Source organism: Felis catus, chromosome E2, assembly GCF_018350175.1.
Source record: "Felis catus isolate Fca126 chromosome E2, F.catus_Fca126_mat1.0, whole genome shotgun sequence".
In the NCBI taxonomy this organism is placed as follows: domain Eukaryota; kingdom Metazoa; phylum Chordata; class Mammalia; order Carnivora; family Felidae; genus Felis; species Felis catus.
This window is the reverse complement of record NC_058382.1, coordinates 27,984,519-28,003,313: the sequence shown is the minus strand read 5'-3', so window position 1 is coordinate 28,003,313 and position 18,795 is coordinate 27,984,519. Positions and strand designations below refer to the sequence as shown.

The 18,795-nt window shown below is 42.3% G+C and overlaps 1 protein-coding gene and 1 non-coding gene across 2 annotated transcripts in view; one reads left to right on the top strand and one right to left on the bottom strand.

Annotated features, from left to right (window-relative positions):
- Positions 1-6,472: 6,472 nt before the first annotated feature.
- The window catches only part of LOC102902033 (nuclear receptor coactivator 5-like), a 47,280-nt gene continuing 34,957 nt past the window's right edge, over positions 6,473-18,795 (top strand). Inside the window, exons 1-2 of the mRNA XM_045045851.1 lie at positions 6,473-6,571; positions 15,486-15,552. Coding sequence (XP_044901786.1) covers positions 15,494-15,552 — 59 coding nt within the window. The 5' untranslated portion in view covers positions 6,473-6,571; positions 15,486-15,493. The remainder of the gene's footprint in view (positions 6,572-15,485; positions 15,553-18,795) is intronic.
- LOC111558170 lies at positions 11,780-11,886 on the bottom strand. The gene has a single exon (XR_002738757.2). It is a non-coding gene; the product is annotated as a U6 spliceosomal RNA (small nuclear RNA).

Sequence of the window (18,795 nt, the reverse complement as noted above, 5' to 3'; positions counted from 1 at the left end):
AGTCTAGAAATTGTATTTTACAGAGGGACAATTTTAGATTCAAGATAACATTTGGAAGGTTCAAAATCCAAATAGACTTCCCATTCAGCTTTGACGACTTTGAAGCCATGGCTGTCCAATTCAGTTTTGACAAGCGTAAGTTTGGAGAGATTGAAATTTCCCTATAATGGCCATTGGTGTTTGAAATTCCTTTTGGTTAAGTCAGTCGATTTAGTTAGAAATGTGTATGAGAAGGGACCAGTTTCTATTTATTTATTTATATTTATTTTAAGTTTATGTTTATTTTAAGTTTACTTATATGTTGATTATTTACTTTTTAAAAGTTTATTATTTATGCTTTTAAAGTTTCATTTATTTTTATTATTTATTTTTTTAAGTTTATTTATTTATCTTGAGAGAGAGAGAGAGAGAGAGAGAGAGAGGGAGAGAGAAAGCACTAGCAGGGGAGGGGCAGAGAGAGAAGAGACAGAATCCCAAGCAGGCTCTGCTCCAACAGCACAGAACCACATGCAAAGCTTGAACTCACAAACCATGAGATCATGGCCTGAGCCAAGATCAAGAGTCAGAAGCTTACCTGACTGCGCCACCCAGACACCCCTATTTATTATTTATTCTAAAGAGACAGAGACACCGTGAGCAAGTGAGGGGCAGAGAGAGTATCCCAAGCAGGCTCTGTGCTGGTAATGCAGAGTATTGATGCAAGGCTCAAACTAATGAAAGCTTGAGGTCATGACCTGAGCTGAAATCAAGAGTCAGACACAACTGACTGAACCACCCAGGTGCCCCTAAAGTTTACTTATTTTAAGGTAACCTCCACACCCAATGTGCAGCTTGAACTCATGACCCTGAGATCAAGAATTGCATACTCTCCCAACTGAGCCAGCCAGGTACCCCAAGGGACCACAGCTTTTAAATATAAAACTGGCTGTAGTCCCAGGGGGTGGGGGTGCCTCAAAGCATTTTGATGACTGGAATCTCATTTCTTAGAGGTTTCTTCCTTTTTTTTTTTTTAAAGGTTTTATTTTATTTTTGTTTACATTAAAAATTTTATTAATTTATTCTTGAGAGAGAGAAAGAGAGAGCATGGGAGGAGCAGAGAGAGAGGAAGAGGGAGAATCCCAAGCAGGCTCCACATTGTCAGCACAGAGCCCAAAACGGGGCTCAATCCCATGAACTGTGAGATCATGACCTGAGCCAAAATCAAGAGACAGATGCTTAACCCACTGAGCCACCTCGGGCACCTCTCAAAGATTTTTATTTTATTTTATTTTATTTTATTTTATTTTATTTTTGTAAGTTTATTTATTTATTTTGAGAGAGAAAGAGAGAGAGAACGCATGAGAGCCAGCAAAGGAGGCTCAGAAAGAGAGAATCCCAAGCAAGCTCCACACTGTCAACACAGAGCCCAATGTGGGGCTCCAACCCATGAACGGTGAGATCACGACCTGAGGCTAAGCCGAGAGTCAGATGTCCAACCCAGATGTGACCCACCCAGGCACACCTAAAGATTTTATTTTTAAGTAATCTCTACATCCAACTTGGGGCTCAAACTCACAACCCTGAGATCAAGAGTCACATGCTCTACTGACTGAGCCAGTCAGGTTTCCCTTAGAGATTTACTCCCTAGAGTAAAAAGAAAAATTCCTAAATGGTTCCAATTGGAATAGTTCAATTCCAAAAGGAATCAGGGCAAAGGCTAGCATAGTTCTGATAGGAACAGTATAGTTCCAAAAAGGAGTCAGACTAATGGCCAAATGAGTACTCTCGGAAAAGGACAAAGACTTCAAACAGATCCCAAATAAAGGCCAGGAGCTCAAAATGCATAGGAAGCAGAGTTAGAAATTCAGGAGAGATTTACCCTCAAACTCTAGGGTCAGCAAGAAAGCAGTGAGCTCAGTGGGCTCTGTGAGTCTCACCAACCTTGAATTGTTGGGTGTGTGTGTGTGTGTGTGTGTGTGTGTGTGTGTGTGTGTGTATGTAGGCAGGCACACGCACATTCTCTCTGGATGCCACTTAAGACATCAAGTAACATCCTTAAAACAATTTTACCAGGAAAGGTGGGTTTATTCGGGAATAGCAGAAAATTGCAATTCTGGACAGGCAAGCTATGGCAAAAACCATAAGCTAGTCCAACAAACAAAGGAGAGAAATGTTATTTTATTTTTAAAATTTTTTAATGTTTATTTTTGAGAGAGAGAAAGAGACAGACAGAGCATGAGCAGGGGAGGGGCAGAGAGAGAGGGAGACACAGAATCCGAAGCAGGCTCCAGGCTCCGAGCTGTCAGCACCCACAAGCCATGAGATCATGACCTGAGCTGAAGCTGGACACTTACCGACTGAGCCACCCAGGCACCCTGAGAAATGATATTTTTATGGAGAATAAGGAGGAAGCTGGCAAGGGTTGTTTTGAAGAAAAGTCCATTGAGAAAAGCAAGATTTCAGGTAATGATGCTTTCTCATTGGCTGAGTTGCTGAGATGGTGGATTTCTTGTAGAAATCCCATCTTTCCTTGCTGGGGCCTGTAACTGATGATTCTTCCTGTGAATTGACGGTTCTTCCTGTGATTGACCTCTTGCGGTATGGCATGAGAGCTCCCCCTTCTGGCCTCCTGGCTTTATTTTAGTGAGATTTCCCTTTGTTAATTTTCACAACCCTGAAGATGACCTAAAAGATCACAAACTGCACAGGATGCCCAAAGGGGTCTAGCTGCAGATGTTTGAAAAGGTTGTTCTGGAGACTATTTCCTATAAACATAGATTAGATTCTTACCCTGACACAAAAGCAAGGAAGGTGAATTCATTTTAAGGGTTTTATTGCCTTTTAAAAAATATTTATTTATTTTTGAGACAGAGGGAGGAAGGAAGGGAGAGAGAGTGCAAATGGGGAAGGGGCAGAGAGAGAGAGGGAGAGAGAGAATCCCAAGCAGGTTCTGTGCTGTCAGTGCAGAGCCCAATGTGGGGATCAAACTCACAAACTGAGACATGACCTGAGCTGAGATCAAGAGTCAGACACTTGACTGACTGAGTCACCCAGGTGCCCCTTTATTCCCTCTAAAAAATGTTTATTTATTTTTGAGGGAGAGAGAGAGAGAGAGTGCAGGGGAGGGGATTACATAGGATCTGAAGCAGGCTCTGTGCTGTCAACATAGAGCCAGATGTGGGACACGAATTCACTAACCATGAGATCATGACCTGAGCCGAAGTCAGACGCTTAACTAACAGAGCCACCTCGGTGCCCCCTTTATTGCCTTTTTAAATGTGTTTTTTATTATAGTAAAATAAGCATAACAAAATATACTATTTTAACTTTTTATTTTAACTATTTTTAAGTGTACAATTCTGGTGCATTAAGTACATCCACACTCTTGTAACCATCAGCACCGTCTATCTTCAGAACACTTTTCATCTTGCAAAACTAAAACTGTACCCATTAAACACTAATTCCCCCTCTCTCCAGTCCCTGGTGACCACCATTCTATGTTCTGTCTCCATGATTTCAACGCTAAGTACCTCATGTCAGTGGAATCAAATAGTCAGTGGAATCAAATAGTATTTGCCCTTTGGTGAATGACTGATTTCACTTAGCATCTTGTCCTCAAGGTTTATCCATGTTGTAGCATGCGTCAGAATTTCCTTTCCTTTGAAGGCTGAATAATATTCCACTTTATCTACCACGTTTTGTTACGCTTTCATTACCCTTTGACAATTGGACTACTATCTAAGGATTCTCAGATTCCCCTAGAAGCAAACAGTATGAGATGAAAAATAGCTACTCTGAGGCTTTCAGACCAAGTAGATGAACTGAAGAATACTTCCCATGCAAAATTCCAAATCAAAATCTCACCTTTCTTTCCGGTTTTTCTCTTCAAATCTTCTTTGGCTTATTCAAGTCAGGCTGCTCTTCATTCTCTGCTGATTTTGTAAAGACAGAAAGAATTGCTTTTATGTTAACCTTTTTTTTTTAAGGCTTATTTTTTTTTCTGGTTATGATATTATAGGTGGTTACAAATGGCTCACTCAATACCCAATCTTTAGAAAAAACTGATCATTATGCATGTGTCCATTTTGCTTTGCATGCTGGTCACTTTCCAATATTCCCCATTCCCTAGCCAAAACAGGTAACCAAAACACCTTTTCAGAGACAAAAACATGGGGGAAAATGACTTTTTGGAAGTCAATATAGTAATAGACCTAAGGAATCCCAGCCTAATTCATGTTATGATGTGGTTTGCAGAAAAGGAAAATGTGTTTGGTGATATTGGACCCAATCTTGAGACCCAAGGTTGGCACCAGAGAATGCAAGAGAAGTTATTTTTAGGTTTCCATGCCAGAAGGAAAGTTTACTTGGCAATGGTCAGCCAATCCATGTGGCCTGCTTCTCCTATATCCCTCTTCTTTCTTTCCAAACAAGTAACTCCTTATTTTCCAAGTAACCCAAATGTGGAGGAGTTTTTAAAAATATATTTTATTTTTTAAGTAATCTCTATACCCAACATGGGGCTCGAACTCACAGCCCCAAGATCAAGAGTCACATGCTCTACCCACTGAGCCAGCTAGATGCCCTTAAATGTGTAGGATTTAAGATGGTCACATTCTTTGACAATCCTTAAGAGGTGGGGTCTGTTCCCCTTTCCTTGAGTCTGGGTGCTCTTTCCTGTTGCTTTGACCTGTAGAACACAGCAAAAATGATGCTGTGCTCAGTAAGCTAAAGCTATAAACAAATAAATGTTTGGTTTAGGGACTTCATTCAAACCTATTTATCTGGACAGTTTGCAGGATGGGCTCTCATATTGGGAAGGAATCCCATCAAGATTGTCCATTTGGGAAATTAAGTTACTTATCAAACAGCAGTCTACTTATTAAAACTTGCTTTAAGACCCTTGCTGTGCTGTGCTCACTAATGCTAAAATTTACATCAAGACATATGCCTAATCCCAAACAATTCCTGTTTTTTAAAACAATTCAGGGCACCTGGGTGGCTCAGTCGGTTAAGCATCTGACTTCAGTTCAGGTCATGATCTCAAGGTTCATGAGTTCAAGCCCTGTGTCGGGCTCTGTGCTAACAGTGCAGAGCCTGCTTGGGATTCTCTTTCACTCTCTGTCTGCCCCTCTTCTGTTTTTGTATGCTCACATGCTCGCTCGCTCTCTCTCTCTCAAAATAAGTAAACTTTAAAAAATAAAATAATTCAAATTTATAATTTATTTAGTCCATAAATATCAAGGAAATGACATTTAACATTTCTTTAAAATTAAGAGGGTGTTTTTCATTAAAGCTATATTACTAAAGGTGAAATTCTATAGCCTTTTAAACACAATCATTGATAGCCAATAAACTAAAGGAAATACAAATGTCCTTCTAAAATTTAATCTTTCCACCTGCTTTGTAACATCTTTAAGTTTATGTATTTATTTGGGGTGAGGGGCAGAGAGAGAGAGAGGAAGAGATTGAGGCTTGAATTCATGAACTGTGAGATCATGACCTGAGTGAACCAAAGGACATTTAACCTACTGAGCCACTCTGGCCCTCTTTCTGGTTGTCTTTTTAGGAGCTGCCAATCTACAAGGTAAGTATGGCTTTGTGAAACCTCAGTGTTAGTCTTATGGGTGCTGTGTGTGTGTGTGTGTTTGTGTGTGTGTGTGTGAGTGTGTAGGTATACTGGAAAGTGATGTAAAACATGTTGCACCTGTGGGTGGGGTGACAAAGTTGGAAAGCCATTCATTTATTGTCATCTACTAGAATGTAAGCTAATGAGCACAGGAATTCTATCTTCTCTGCCTTATCCCCAGCGTTACTTTATTATTATTATTATTATTATTATTATTATTATTATTATTATTATTTTGAGGTGGAGGGTGAAGGAAAGGGAGAGAAACTCTTAACCAGGCTCCTGGAGCCCATTACAAAGTCCTATCCCACCACCCTGGGATTGTGACGTAAACTGAGATCAAGAGTCAGGTGCTCAGACCGAGCCACCCAGGTGCCCCTATCCCCAATGTTTTGAGCAGTTTCTGGCACACACATAATTGTTAAGTGTAAGAATGAATAGGGGTGCCTGCGTGGCCCAACACCTGACTCTTGACTTTGGCTCATGTCATGATCTCATGGTTCGTGGGTTGGAGCCCCGTGTTGGGCTCTGCACTGACTGTGAGGAGCGTGCTGGAAAGTCTCTCTTTCTCTCTCTACCCCTATCCCCCGTCCTCTTTCTCTCAAAATAAATAAATAGACTTAAAAAAAACAAACAAACCAAGAATGAATGAAAGAGCGACTTGTGATTGAAAACATGAAAGGCAAAGGGAAGGCGGGGGAGGGAGCGAACAGCAACAAGCGACAGGGAAGAGAAATTGTAAGGGGAAAAGAACAGTCTACAAGGCAGGGCGTGGGCCTGCGCCTCCCTGCCTAAAGGGGGCGCTGTGGGCCGCCTGTGCTGCCCAGGGCGGACTGTGGCGGGGTGGGGGTGGGGGGGGGAGCACTGGGGGCGGAGCTGCGGGCGCGCAGGGCCAGGTGGGAGTGGAGAGGCTGGAGGCAAGGAACGCGGGAGGTGTCCTGAGGGAGCTGTGGGAAGTACGCCTCGGTAAGTGTCCCGCCAAGGGCAGGGAGGCCTCGCGCCACCTCACTGCAGTCCCTATGCCCCTTACTATCTCCTGGATGGGGAGTTCCGGGAGGCTGAGGCGGGCTGGTGCCTGGGAACCTGTGTTCCCCCTCCTTGGGGGCTTCAGTTTCCCCACTTGAGAAGTGGGCAGGTGGGCTGGACGCATTGCCTTACAATCAACCGGGAAGCTACAGCAACCTCTCCTGCCTCCTTTATAGCCTCCCTGCCCATCCTCTTGCCTTCCCGCCTTGGCGTGTCCTCATCACGAGCAGGTCGGAGCTCTCTGGATCAGCCTTCCCCTAGCCTCCCTTTACCTTCTTGGGAAAACTTGCTCATCTGCTGTGGCTGGCTCCAGTTCGTGCTTTTCCTCCGCTGTTTACCCTTGCAGCCGATTTGGTGATTGTACCAGGCTTCTAGAGTTAGACCTGCGTGTGAATCTGGGTGGACCACTGATGAGCTGTGTGACCCTGGGCAAGTTACCTTACCTCTCTGTGCCCCCATTTTCTCATCCCCCAAATGGGGTAATAACAGAACCTACCGTAAATGAATTAATGTGAAGGTTTAGAGCAGATATATTTTCCTGTTGCGACATTTCCAAAGTGCCTCCGCTTCTCAGCCTGTTACCTCGCAATTGTAGTTTTGCTTCAGTGATAACCTACTTGACTGCTTAGTGTTTGATTAATAAATTATTCCCAGGAGGGCAGGACAGTGCTCTTATCTGCTCACCCTGTGTGGAGGAGCCTGAAGCCAGGACTGGGTAGGCTGGGCGTACAGGGGTGATCCAGATGGTTGTGCCCTCAGTCTGAAAGAGGCATTTGAACAAGTATGGCTAGGTTGGGTCTTATTTGGGGAGTTCAGCGTCTGGGCACTATCAGTTAAGGTCAGTATTACTCTTGAAAAAAGGGGGCTTGCCTGGCTCTTTGGGAGGAACATGTGACTCTTGATCTTGGGGGTCCTGAGGTTGAGACCCCCATTGGGTGTAGAGATTACTTAAATATATACACTTAAAAAAATATTACTCTTGAAGGAATTGAATCTTGAAAGCTGCAAACTGAAATTTATGGGTTTTGTTTTGTTTTGTTTTTGGTCATCTTTGTATTCCAGCTTCGTCCCAGTCCCAGGAGCAGTGAAGTGAGGGCCACGTGGCTACCTCCTGTTTCGCAATGTAAATGCCTCGTGTCGTGGCTCTGCCATAGTGGAAGAGCGAGAGCAGACAGGAGGCTACTGCAGTTCAGTGTTGGCTTTCTAATTCTGCGCTTATTTAAGTGTTGAGAATGCGCTGGAATCCCCAGCTCCTCCATTTGGGTGGGTGACCACTAGCTTCTAGGGTGAGGTTTTATTTTGCCAGTTCCCATGACATGTGGACTTGTGGGGTGACCCTGCTCCCAAGCTTGTGGTGGAAGAATTTATGTCCTCCTTACACATTTGTAAATTGACAACTAGAGTATTTTTTTTTTATTATACTTCTAAAGAGTTGCAAAAGATATCATTACCATCCTATCCTGTGGTTTTCATATGCATGTTTTCATCCTATTTTGAGTAAAATCTAGGAGGTGTAGATTTCACTCGGGTTATGGAAATTATATGGCAGAGCACCTATCTGGCCAAATTGGGCCTCACTGTCCAACCCAGAAGAATGACTTCACTTTTTATTTTATTTTATTATTTTTAAAGAATTTATTTTTAAGTTAATAAAATCTCTACGACCTAACATGGGGCTTGAACTTACAACCCCAAGATCAAGAGTTGTGTGCTCTCCCAACTGAGCCAGCCAGGGGTCCCCTGACTTTACTTTTTAGAAACAGTTCCTTGAGGTATATATAATTGACATACCACATAATTGACTCATTTTAAATTTAATGATTTTTTGTAGAATTACATGATACTGTTAAGGTCAGGCATCGGGCAGGGTAAAGATGAGTCAGAGGCTAAAAAATTTTAGCAGTCAAAGGCTTTATTGGGAACTAAGGTCTCGGGCGAGGTTCTGTGGCTCAGGGACAGAGAGAGAGGAGTCAGGGAAGTCGCGCCTGGGTGGGGTGGGGTGGGGTGGGTTTTTTAAGCTGCAGCGGTTCCGGGTTTAGGTCCGGGTGGGCCTTTTTCGCGCCAGGTCGTGCTGTCGCTCGGTGATTGGTTGACCTTCGATTCGTTCTGGCGCGCCGCTTGGGGCTTTCCCTCGGGTTGCGCTGGCAAGATGGCCGTCCCCTCCACTGTGGTTCCAGGGACATCCTGACAGATACCATTACCATAGTCCATTTTAGAGCATTTCTGTGACACCGGAAAGATGCTTCCCGTTGTACCCCAGGCAACCAGTGATCTTTCTGTTTCTATGCATTTATATTATCTAGATATTTCATATAAGTGGAGTCAATAGTTGTTGGTTTGGCAGCTCGGTGGGAGCTTCTGGGTGTAATCTGAAACCGGCAGAGGACAGAGAGCAGCGTTTCTGAAGAAAGAGGGAAGCCACTGCAGATTGGTAGGTGGTAGGTATAACACATACCTTGTCTTGGGCGGCTACGGCACAAGTAGATCTCCACACCCACCCACCAGATCGTAAGCGTTTATATCGAGATTTTGCCTGCGTTCGGTAATGTGTACCGTCCAGATGGTCCTAGTACCACATCGCTATCTCAAGGCTCTGTCCTTAGGGCAGTCTCTGGGAGTGTGAAAGGCAAGCGGGAGGCATGGTCCAAGGATAGGGGAGGGAGTAAGGAGCCTCCGGCTGCTGGGATCTGCTCACAGGTCAGCCGGTGGTCATGTCCTCTCAATGACCTCCTCCACCATTAAGATGTTAGCCTTTTGTGACTGGCTTTCATTTCAGTGTGCTGGTTTTTTTTTTTAATGTCTATTTAGGGGCGCCTGGGTGGCTCAGTCGGTTGAGCGTCCGACTCGGCTCAGGTCATGATCTCGCAGCTCCTGAGTCTGAGCCCCACGTGGGGCTCTGCTGACAGCTCAGAGCCTGGAGCCTGCTTCAGATTCTGTGTCTCCCTCTCTCTCTCTGCCCCTCCCCCACTCTCACTCTGTCTCTCTCTCCCTCAAGAATAAACAAACATTAAAAAAATGTTTTTTAATGTTTGTTTATTTTTTAAACATTTTTTTAAACATTTTTTTAATGTTTGTTTATTTTTGAGGGAGGCAGACACAGAATGCGAGCTGCGAGGTCATTACCTGAGCCGAAGTCGGACGCTCAACCGACTGAGCCACCCAGGCGCCCCTAGCATACTGTTTTTGAGATTCATCCATTTTGTGGTGTATATCAGTACTTAATTCCTTTTTATCACTGAGTAGTATTTGATGGTATGGATGTATGACTTTTTTTTTACTTCTTCCTGTTCACCAGGGATGGACATTTGAATTGTTTTCATCTTGGGGCGCCTGGGTGGCGCAGTGGGTTAAGCGTCCGACTTCAGCCAGGTCACGATCTCGCGGTCCGTGAATTCGAGCCCCGCGTCAGGCTCTGGGCTGATGGCTCAGAGCCTGGAACCTGTTTCCGATTCTGTGTCTCCCTCTCTCTCTGCCCCTCCCCCGTTCATGCTCTGTCTCTCTCTGTCCCAAAAATAAATAAACGTTGAAAAAAAAAATTAAAAAAAAAATGAATTGTTTTCATCTTTTGGCTATTGTGAATAATGCTTCTATGAACATTCGCACACAAGTCTTTGTGTGGACATAGGTTTCACTTTTCTTGGGTGGATGAGTTGAATTGCTGTTTATGTTTACCTTTTTTAAGAACCTGCCAAACTGCTTTCCAAAGTGGTTGTACCATTTTATATTCCTACCAGCATATATGAGGGCTCCAGTTTTTTCACATCCTCACCCATACTTGTCCTTTTGATTATACCCGTCCTACTAAATGGGAAGTGCTATCTCACTGTGGTTTAAAAAAACAAACAGGAATATAGCCAACGGTCAGTGGTGCCATAATAGTGTTGTCTGCTGACAGAGGGTAGCTGCACTTGTGGTGAGCACAGCATAATGTATAGGCTTGTTGAGTCACTCACTATTCACTATGTGGTGCACCTGAAACTAGTGAAACATTGTATGTCAGCTATACTTGAATTTTTAAAAATTGCGGTAAAATACACATGACAAATTTGCCATCTTAACCATTTTTGAGTATACAGTTCAGTGGTATTATGTATATTCACCTTCTTGTGCAACCAGTCTCCAGAACTTTTTTTATCTTGCTAAACCAATACTCCTTGCCCATTAAACAACAACTGTCTATTCTCCCTCTTCCTAACCTCCGGCAAGCACCGTTCTCCTTTCCTTTTCTATATATTTGACTATTCTAGGCATCCCACGTAAGTGGAATCCTATAGAATTTGCTCTTTTGTGTCTGGCTTATTTCATCTAGCATAATGTCCTCAAGATTCATCCCTGTTGTAGCACATCAGAATCTCCATCCTTTTTAAGGCTGGTTAATATTCCACTGTATGGACATACCACATTTTATTCGTTCTTCCATGACGGACCCTTGGGTTTAGCTCTTGTGTGTGAACTGTGCTGCCATGAGCATGGGTATACAAATGTCTCTTGAGACCTTGCTTTCAATTCATTTTGGGGTATACCCAGAAGTGGAATTACTGAATGACCTGGTAATTCTATTTTTAATTTTTTGAGGAACTGCCATTTTGTTTTGTATAGGGGCCGCACCATTTTACATGCCCACCGACAGTACACAAGGGTTCCAATTTCTCCACACCTTCACCAACATTTATTATTATTATTTATTTTAATGTTTACATTTTATTTATTTTTGATAGAGCACAAGTGAGTGAGGGGCAGAGAGAGATGGAGACACAGAATCTGAAGCAGGCTCCAGGCCCCGAGCTGTCAGCACAGAGCCTGATGCGGGGCTCGAACCCAAAAACCGTGAGATCATGACCTGAGCTGAAGTCGGATGCCTAACCGACTGAGCCACCCAGGCACACTTGTTTTGTTTTGTTTTGTTTTGTTTTTTGATAGAGGCCCTTATGGGTATGATATCATTGTGGTTTTGATTTGCACTTTCCTTATGACTGATGATGTTGAGCACTTTTTCATGTGGTTTGTGCCGTGCGTACATCTTCTTTGAAGAAATGTCTACTCAAATCCTTTGCCCATTTTATTTATTTATGTAGTTAGTTTCTTTCTTTTTTTTTAATATATGAAATTTATTGTCAAATTGGTTTCCATACAACACCCAGTGCTCATAAAAGTAAGGAACGCTTCACGAATTTGCGTGTCATCCTTGCGCAGAGGCCATGCTCATCTTCTCTGTATCATTCCAATTTTAGTATATGTGCTGCCGAAGCGAGCACCCTTTGCCCATTTTAAAATTGGGTTATTTTTCTTTTTATTATTGAATTGTAAGAGCTCCTTGTATGTACTAAATGTAAGCTCTTTATTAGATGCAAGAGTTTCTTTAAAACATTTTTTTTAATGTTTTTTTCTTTTTGAGAGAGAACAGGGGAGGGGAAGAGAGAAAGGGAGACAGAGGATCTAAGACGGGCTCTGTGCTGACAGCAGATAGCCCAATGCGGGGCTTGAGCTCATAAACGTTGAGATCATGACCTGAGCGGAAGTCAGAGGATTAACCGACTGAGCCACCCAGACACTCTTATCAGATATGAGATTTGTAAATATGTTTTTAATGGTGTCTTTTCACAAATTTTACAATTTTTATAAAATCCATCTTATCATTTTTTTCTTTTCTTTCTTTTTTTTTTTTTTAGGTAGACTCCACATCCAGTGTGAGGCTTGAACTCACAACCCTGAGATCAAGAGTCACATGCTCTACTGACTGAGCCAGCCAGGCACTCCTAACTTTTTTATGCTTGTGCTTTTAGCGCCATATCTAAGAAATCTTTCTCTAACCCAAGGTTGTGAATATTTACTCCTATGTGTTCTTCCAAGAGTTTTACACTTTTGGCTCTTTCATTTAGGTCTGTGATCCATTTTTAGTTGATTACTGGCTATGGTGTAATCAGACATTTTAGGGTCCATCCCTGTGTTGAACATTCCACTCTTCTAGGATGGACAATACTTAGAGCCATGCTGGGAATTGGATGAAATAAGGCTCTGTTTCCTTTAGTGTCTCTTGTTGAAATTCTTTGCATTGTTCTGACTTCTCCATTTACCTTAATCTCATTCTGAAGTTTTCACACTGGGGTGATGCACTGGATCAAAGGAGATTCTGGGTGGTGAGTAATTGGTCCTTCTTTTGTGCAGTGCATAGGGTGATTGAGCAAGAGGGGGGAAGGAGGTCATAGGCATTTTCTCAGCCTGCTAGATCAAGTATATGTGGGAAAGAGCTCTTACGGAAGCAGAGGGCCTGAAATTCTCTTCAGAATATCCATCATGGTCAAAGTCATGATCCCCACGGAAGGTCTTCTTATCCCCAGGTCCATGTACCCAATTTGAAGACTGCTGCTTAAGATTCATATGAAGTGTTGGCAAGGTTGGAGAGAAATTGAAACCCTCATGTATTGCTGCTGAAAATTTAAAATGGTATAGCATATGTGGCAAGCAGTCTGGCAGTTCCTTAAAAAGTTAAACGTAATTACCATATCATTCAACAATTCCACTCCTAAGTGTATACCCAAGGGAACTGAGTACATGTTCACCGAAAACTGTTACACAAATGTTCCTAGCAGCATTGTTCATAATAGCCAAAAAGTGGAAACAACTCAAATGACCATCAGGTGGTGAATGAATGGACACTGGTATATCCACACACTGGAATATTATTCACCCATAAAAAGGAACAAATACTGAAGCATCCCACAACATTCCAAAGTATGCTAAATGAAAGAAGCCAGACACAAAAGAGGACATTCCATTTATATAAAATGTCTGATACACAATTCCAAAGAGACTGAAGGTACACTAGTGATTGTCAGAGGTGGGGAGGAGGGGAGCATAGAGAGTGACTATTGGAATTTGGAGGAGGGGGCCAGTGATGAAAATGTTCTGGAATTACTTTGTGAATGTACTAAAAAAACACATAATGTACAATTTACCTTTATTTAAAAATTAAAAAAAAATGTTTTTTAATGTTGTTTTTGAGAGGGAGAGAGACAGAGCCAGCGTGAATGGGGGAGGGGCAGAGAGAGAGGGAGACATAGAATCTGAAGCAGGCTCCAGGTTTTGAGCTGTCAGCACAGATCCCAACAAGGGGCTCGAACCCACAAACTGCAAGATCATGACCTGAGTGGAAGTCAGATATTTAGCTGACTGAGCCACCTAGGCACCCCTAAAATTTACCTTTACAAGGGTGAATTTTAGTGGTGCCTAGGTGGCTCAGTGTGTTAAGCATCCAACTCATACTTTTGGCTCAGGTCATGATCTCATGAATGTGAGATGGAGCCCTGTGTGGGGCTCTGCACTTAGTGTGGACCTGACTTATTAGATTCTCTCTCTTTCTCTCTCTGTCTCTCTGTCTCTCTCTCTCTCTCTCTCTCTCTCCCTCTCCCTCTCCCTCTCTCCCTCCCTCTCTCCCTCTCTCCCACTCTCCCACTCCCTTTGCACCTCCCTTGCTTGCACAAGTGCATGCAGACTCTTTCTGTCTCTCAAAAAAAAAGAGGGTGGGGGGGAGATTTTACGGTGTATGAATTATATCACTTAAAATAATGGAAAAATTCCTTATTTTGGTGCTGCTCCTTCCTCTTTATTTTAATGCTTTACTGGTTCTCCCTTTTAGTCATAGACATCTCAGCATCTTTTTGGAGGTAGACAAATGCACACATCAATTTGTTAAGGAAAAGGAAGCCATCCTTGCTGGCCCCAAATTTGGCCTTGGACAGTGTGTTTTGGCTTTGCCATGTCTCCTTACCAAGCAGCACGTGGTTCTAAAGGAAGAGGGAACACCAAAGTGGAACTGAAATCAGTGAAATAAAATTCATATTTGTTTGTTTGTTTCATTACACATTGCCACCGTGAATTTTAGTTCATACTTACCAGTGGGGTTCTTGAGCAAACGGCCCAAGAACAAAGAATTCTTGAGACATCTTTGGTGCAAAAAGGTGATTTTATTAAAGTATGGGGACAGGACCCGTGGGCAGAAAGAGCTGCACTGGCGTTGTGAAGAGTGACCGGGTATATACTTCTAAGTTAGTGGGGGTTAGGGAGAATGTAAGTCTCTAAGGAATATGAAAATAAACCTTTCAAGACTTTTAGGGGTGCTGTTAAGATAAGGTTAAGCTGGGGCGCTGGGTGGCACAGTCGGTTAAGCGTCCGACTTCAACCAGGTCACGATCTCGCGGTCCGTGAGTTCGAGCCCCGCGTCAGGCTCTGGGCTGACGGCTCAGAGCCTGGAGCCTGTTTCCGATTCTGTGTCTCCCTCTCTCTCTGCCCCTCCCCCGTTCATGCTCTGTCTCTCTCTGTCCCAAAAATAAATAAACGTTGAAAAAAAAAATTAAAAAAAAAAAAAAGATAAGGTTAAGCTACTGTTAAGATAAGGTTACTTTTAGTCTTTAATAAAACAGAAACATCAAGGAAGTAAGGCAGCCATGAGTTGCTTGGCAGCAAGGTCATGCTCTGCGTGTTTCAGGTGTCAGTGGGCTGCAAGCTGTAAGGAGATTTAATTTAAGCTACATTTCTCTTGCCTTTGTTTCCCTCATCACTTACCTCTTTCCCTTTTTTCCAACCCATGAGGCTTTCTGCCAGTGCTTCCTGCATCATCTCTAGATTTTGCGTTGACTTAGACATTTTCTTTAGCAGAGAAATAGAGTTGGGAGGGCATCTCAGGGTTGTGATTAGCTGGTCTTCATTGTTGTGTTTGCTTGCAAATTGGTATGATGGGATTGCAGGGTGGGGGTTAGAGGCAAGCATTGCTGCTTGTAAAAGTTTCACAGTGCTAGTGATACTGTGCGAATGGTTTTCTAATTTATTCCTTAAAAAAAGCAATTTATCTTTCTAGGACTTAAGATGTCTTCAGTGGCCAGGCGTCGCAGAAGACAATATGGAACATCTTCAGTAGCTAAAAGGTAAAGTGAAATATTCTTAAAATATGTGTATTGGTCTTTAGATGTTCTCAGAGTAAAATAGCAAAATTATAGGAAGACATAATCCAGATATGAAGGTTTAATTTTGGTGATTGTTGTTGATTTTACTTTAAATTTTTTTTTTTAACGTTTTTTATTTATTTTTGAGACAGGGAGAGACAGAGCATGAACAGGGGAGGGTCAGAGAGAGGGAGACACAGAATCTGAAACAGGCTCCAGGCTCTGAGCTGTCAGCACAGAGCCCAATGTGGGGCTTGAACTCACGGACCGTGAGATCATGACCTGAGCCGAAGTCGGACGCTTAACTGACTGAGCCACCCAGGCGCCCCAACTTTAATTTTAGTTTATATAATTTAAAAAATGACGTTCTTTTAAATCTTCTAGTAGCAATTTACTTCTAGTAATTTAGTAGTAATCTGGTAGTAATTACTACTTCTAGTAGTAATTTTTTTTTCCAGCTTTTAATTTTGGAATATAGACTCCTTGGAAGTACAGTAAATTTGTTTTTAAATATTCAGACAACACTGAAATGCAAAACACAAAGAAGTGCAAATTTTCTATGGTTTTCTATGGGGTTGGTGCCCCAACCCTGAGCATTTGCCACTCAGCATATGTTCTTTAGGCTTTTTGTTATGTTGTTAGAAAAATCTGTAAACAAGCTAACCTCTTGATTTAAAAAAAATTTTTTTTTAACGTTTATTCATTTTTTGAGAGAGAGAGTGAGTGAGTGGGGCAGGGGCAGAGAGAGAGGGAGACACAGAATCTAAAGCAGGCTCCAGGCTCTGAGCTGTCAGCACAGAGCCCGATGCGGGGCTCAACCTACGAACCACGAGATCGTGACCTGGCTGAAGTCGGATGCTCAACCTACTGAGCCACCCAAGCACCCCCAACCTCTCAATTTTTAAATATTTGAGGGTAGTTTGCAAACTTCATTGTATACTCAACATTTTATCTCTGTAATCACCAAAACAGATACCATCAAATCTTTGTACTTTTTTTCCCCCTGCACTGTTATTTTTATACATTGCGTGTAAGTTATATTATATATATATATTCCATGTATATATATATATATATATATCATAAAAATTACCATTTTAACCATTTTTTAGATTATAGTTTAGTAGTACTATGTTCACATAATTGTGCAACTATCATTAGCATTCATCTGCAGAACTTTTTCATTGTCCCAGACTGAATCTCTGTCCCTGTGAAACACTTACTCCCCACTTCCCCTCCCCCTAGCCCGATCAGAATGTCCTTTTTAAAAAATTTATACCATCTCAGCCATTTTTAAGTATAAAATTCAGTAGTGCTAAGTATATGTGCATTGCCATGAAACAGATCTCCAGAACTTCTTCATCCTACAGAATTTAAACAGTACCTTTTATTTTTTTTATTTTTTAAAAATGTATGTATGTATGCATGTATTTTAGAGAGAGAGAGATAGAGCGAGAGCATGCATGCAAACAGGGGAAGGGCAGAGAGATAGGGAGAGAGAGAATCCCAAACAGGCTCCACGCCCAGTAAGGAGCTTGTGTTGGGGCTCAGTCCTACCACTGTGAGATCATGACCTGAGCCAAAATCAAGATTCAGACACTCAATCAACTGAGCCACCCAGGCGCCTCTACCCCAGCCTGAAATAACCATCATTCTTGCTATTTCTATAAATTTGACTACTCTGGTGTTGAGTCCTGCCCAACCTATTGATGGTGATGCTCTCAGCTAGGAATGCCTGAGGCAGTTGCCTGGGCCTGTCTTAACCGCAGTGAGCCCCACTGATATTTCCCCCACAGGGGCCAGTGATGTGACTGGACTAATCCTTGTGGTTCTTATGACTGCAGGATGCAGTTCAAAAATAATTAGGGAATTTGAGGAACAGAATTTATTACTCACAAGTATTGGAGGGTACATGGTACAAGTGAGGTTGCAGATAGAGAGGGGAGCTGGGGCTATGATTTTATTAAAGTCCAAGGGTGGAATGTCTGGCGATTTGTGGGGTCACTCATTATTGGCTAATTTGAAACACAAGAGCGGAAATTAGGGCATGGGAAAGTGGAAGCAGGGTCACTCAAGCGGTCAGTTATCTAAGTCACCCAGGACTTTCTGTAAGGGGAACTAAATGGGTGTGAGTGACCTAGTTCCTAATCTGATTGTTTTACCTAGTGGCTGTGTCATATACCTGGCAATATGTTTATTCAAGATGGCTATCTTTTAAAATGGGTACCTTGGCAATTAGAAGTTTAATGTCAGACATTTACTCTACATTTAGTTACCTCATATAAGTGAAATCATATAATATTTGTACTTTTGGGACCGACTTATTTCACTTAGTATAAGGTCCTCAAGATTCATCCATGTTGTAGCATATGACAGGATTTCCTTCCTTTTAAAGCAGCGTAATATTCCACTGTATGTGTGAGGGTTAATTTTGTATATTAACTTGGCTGGATCATGGGGTGCCCAGATATTTGGTCAAACATTATTCTGGATACTTCTGTGAGTGTGATTTTGGATGAGATTAACATTTAAATTGGTGGGCTCTGAATAAGGAGCCCTCCAAAATGTGAATGGCCTCATCCAATAAGTTAAAGGCCTGATAGAATAAAGAAGATCCACCTTCTTTAGCAATTGAGAATTCTCCAAAAGACTGCCTTTGGACTTCATTTACCACATCACTTCTTGCTGGTTCTTCAGCACACTGCCTTCAGACTCAAACTGGAACACTGGCCCTCTTGGGTCTCTACCCTGCCAGTCTATCCTGCAGATTTTAGATGTGCCAGCCGCTGTAGTCAGATGAACTAATTCTTTATGATAAATCTCTAGGTATACATCCTATTGGTTGTGTTTTTCTGGAGAACTAACAAATATGGTATGTTAAGTTCTCCATTCTTCCACTGATGGACATTTGGATTGCTTCCACTTCTTGCTAATTATGAATAATGCTGCAATGCACATGAATGTGCAAATATCTCTTAGAGAGATATTGCAGTTCTTTTGGATATATACTCAGAAGTGGGATTTCTGGATCATATGGTAGTTCTAATTTTAATTTTTTGAAGAGCTGCCAGACTATTTTCCTATTAGCTCTTGCACCATTTCATAATCCCGCCAACAGTACACAAAGGTTCCAACTGCTCCACAACCTCGCTAATACTTGTTTCTGTTTTTTTGATAGTAGCCATCTTAAAGGATATGAAGTGATATCATGGGTGTGTGTGTGTG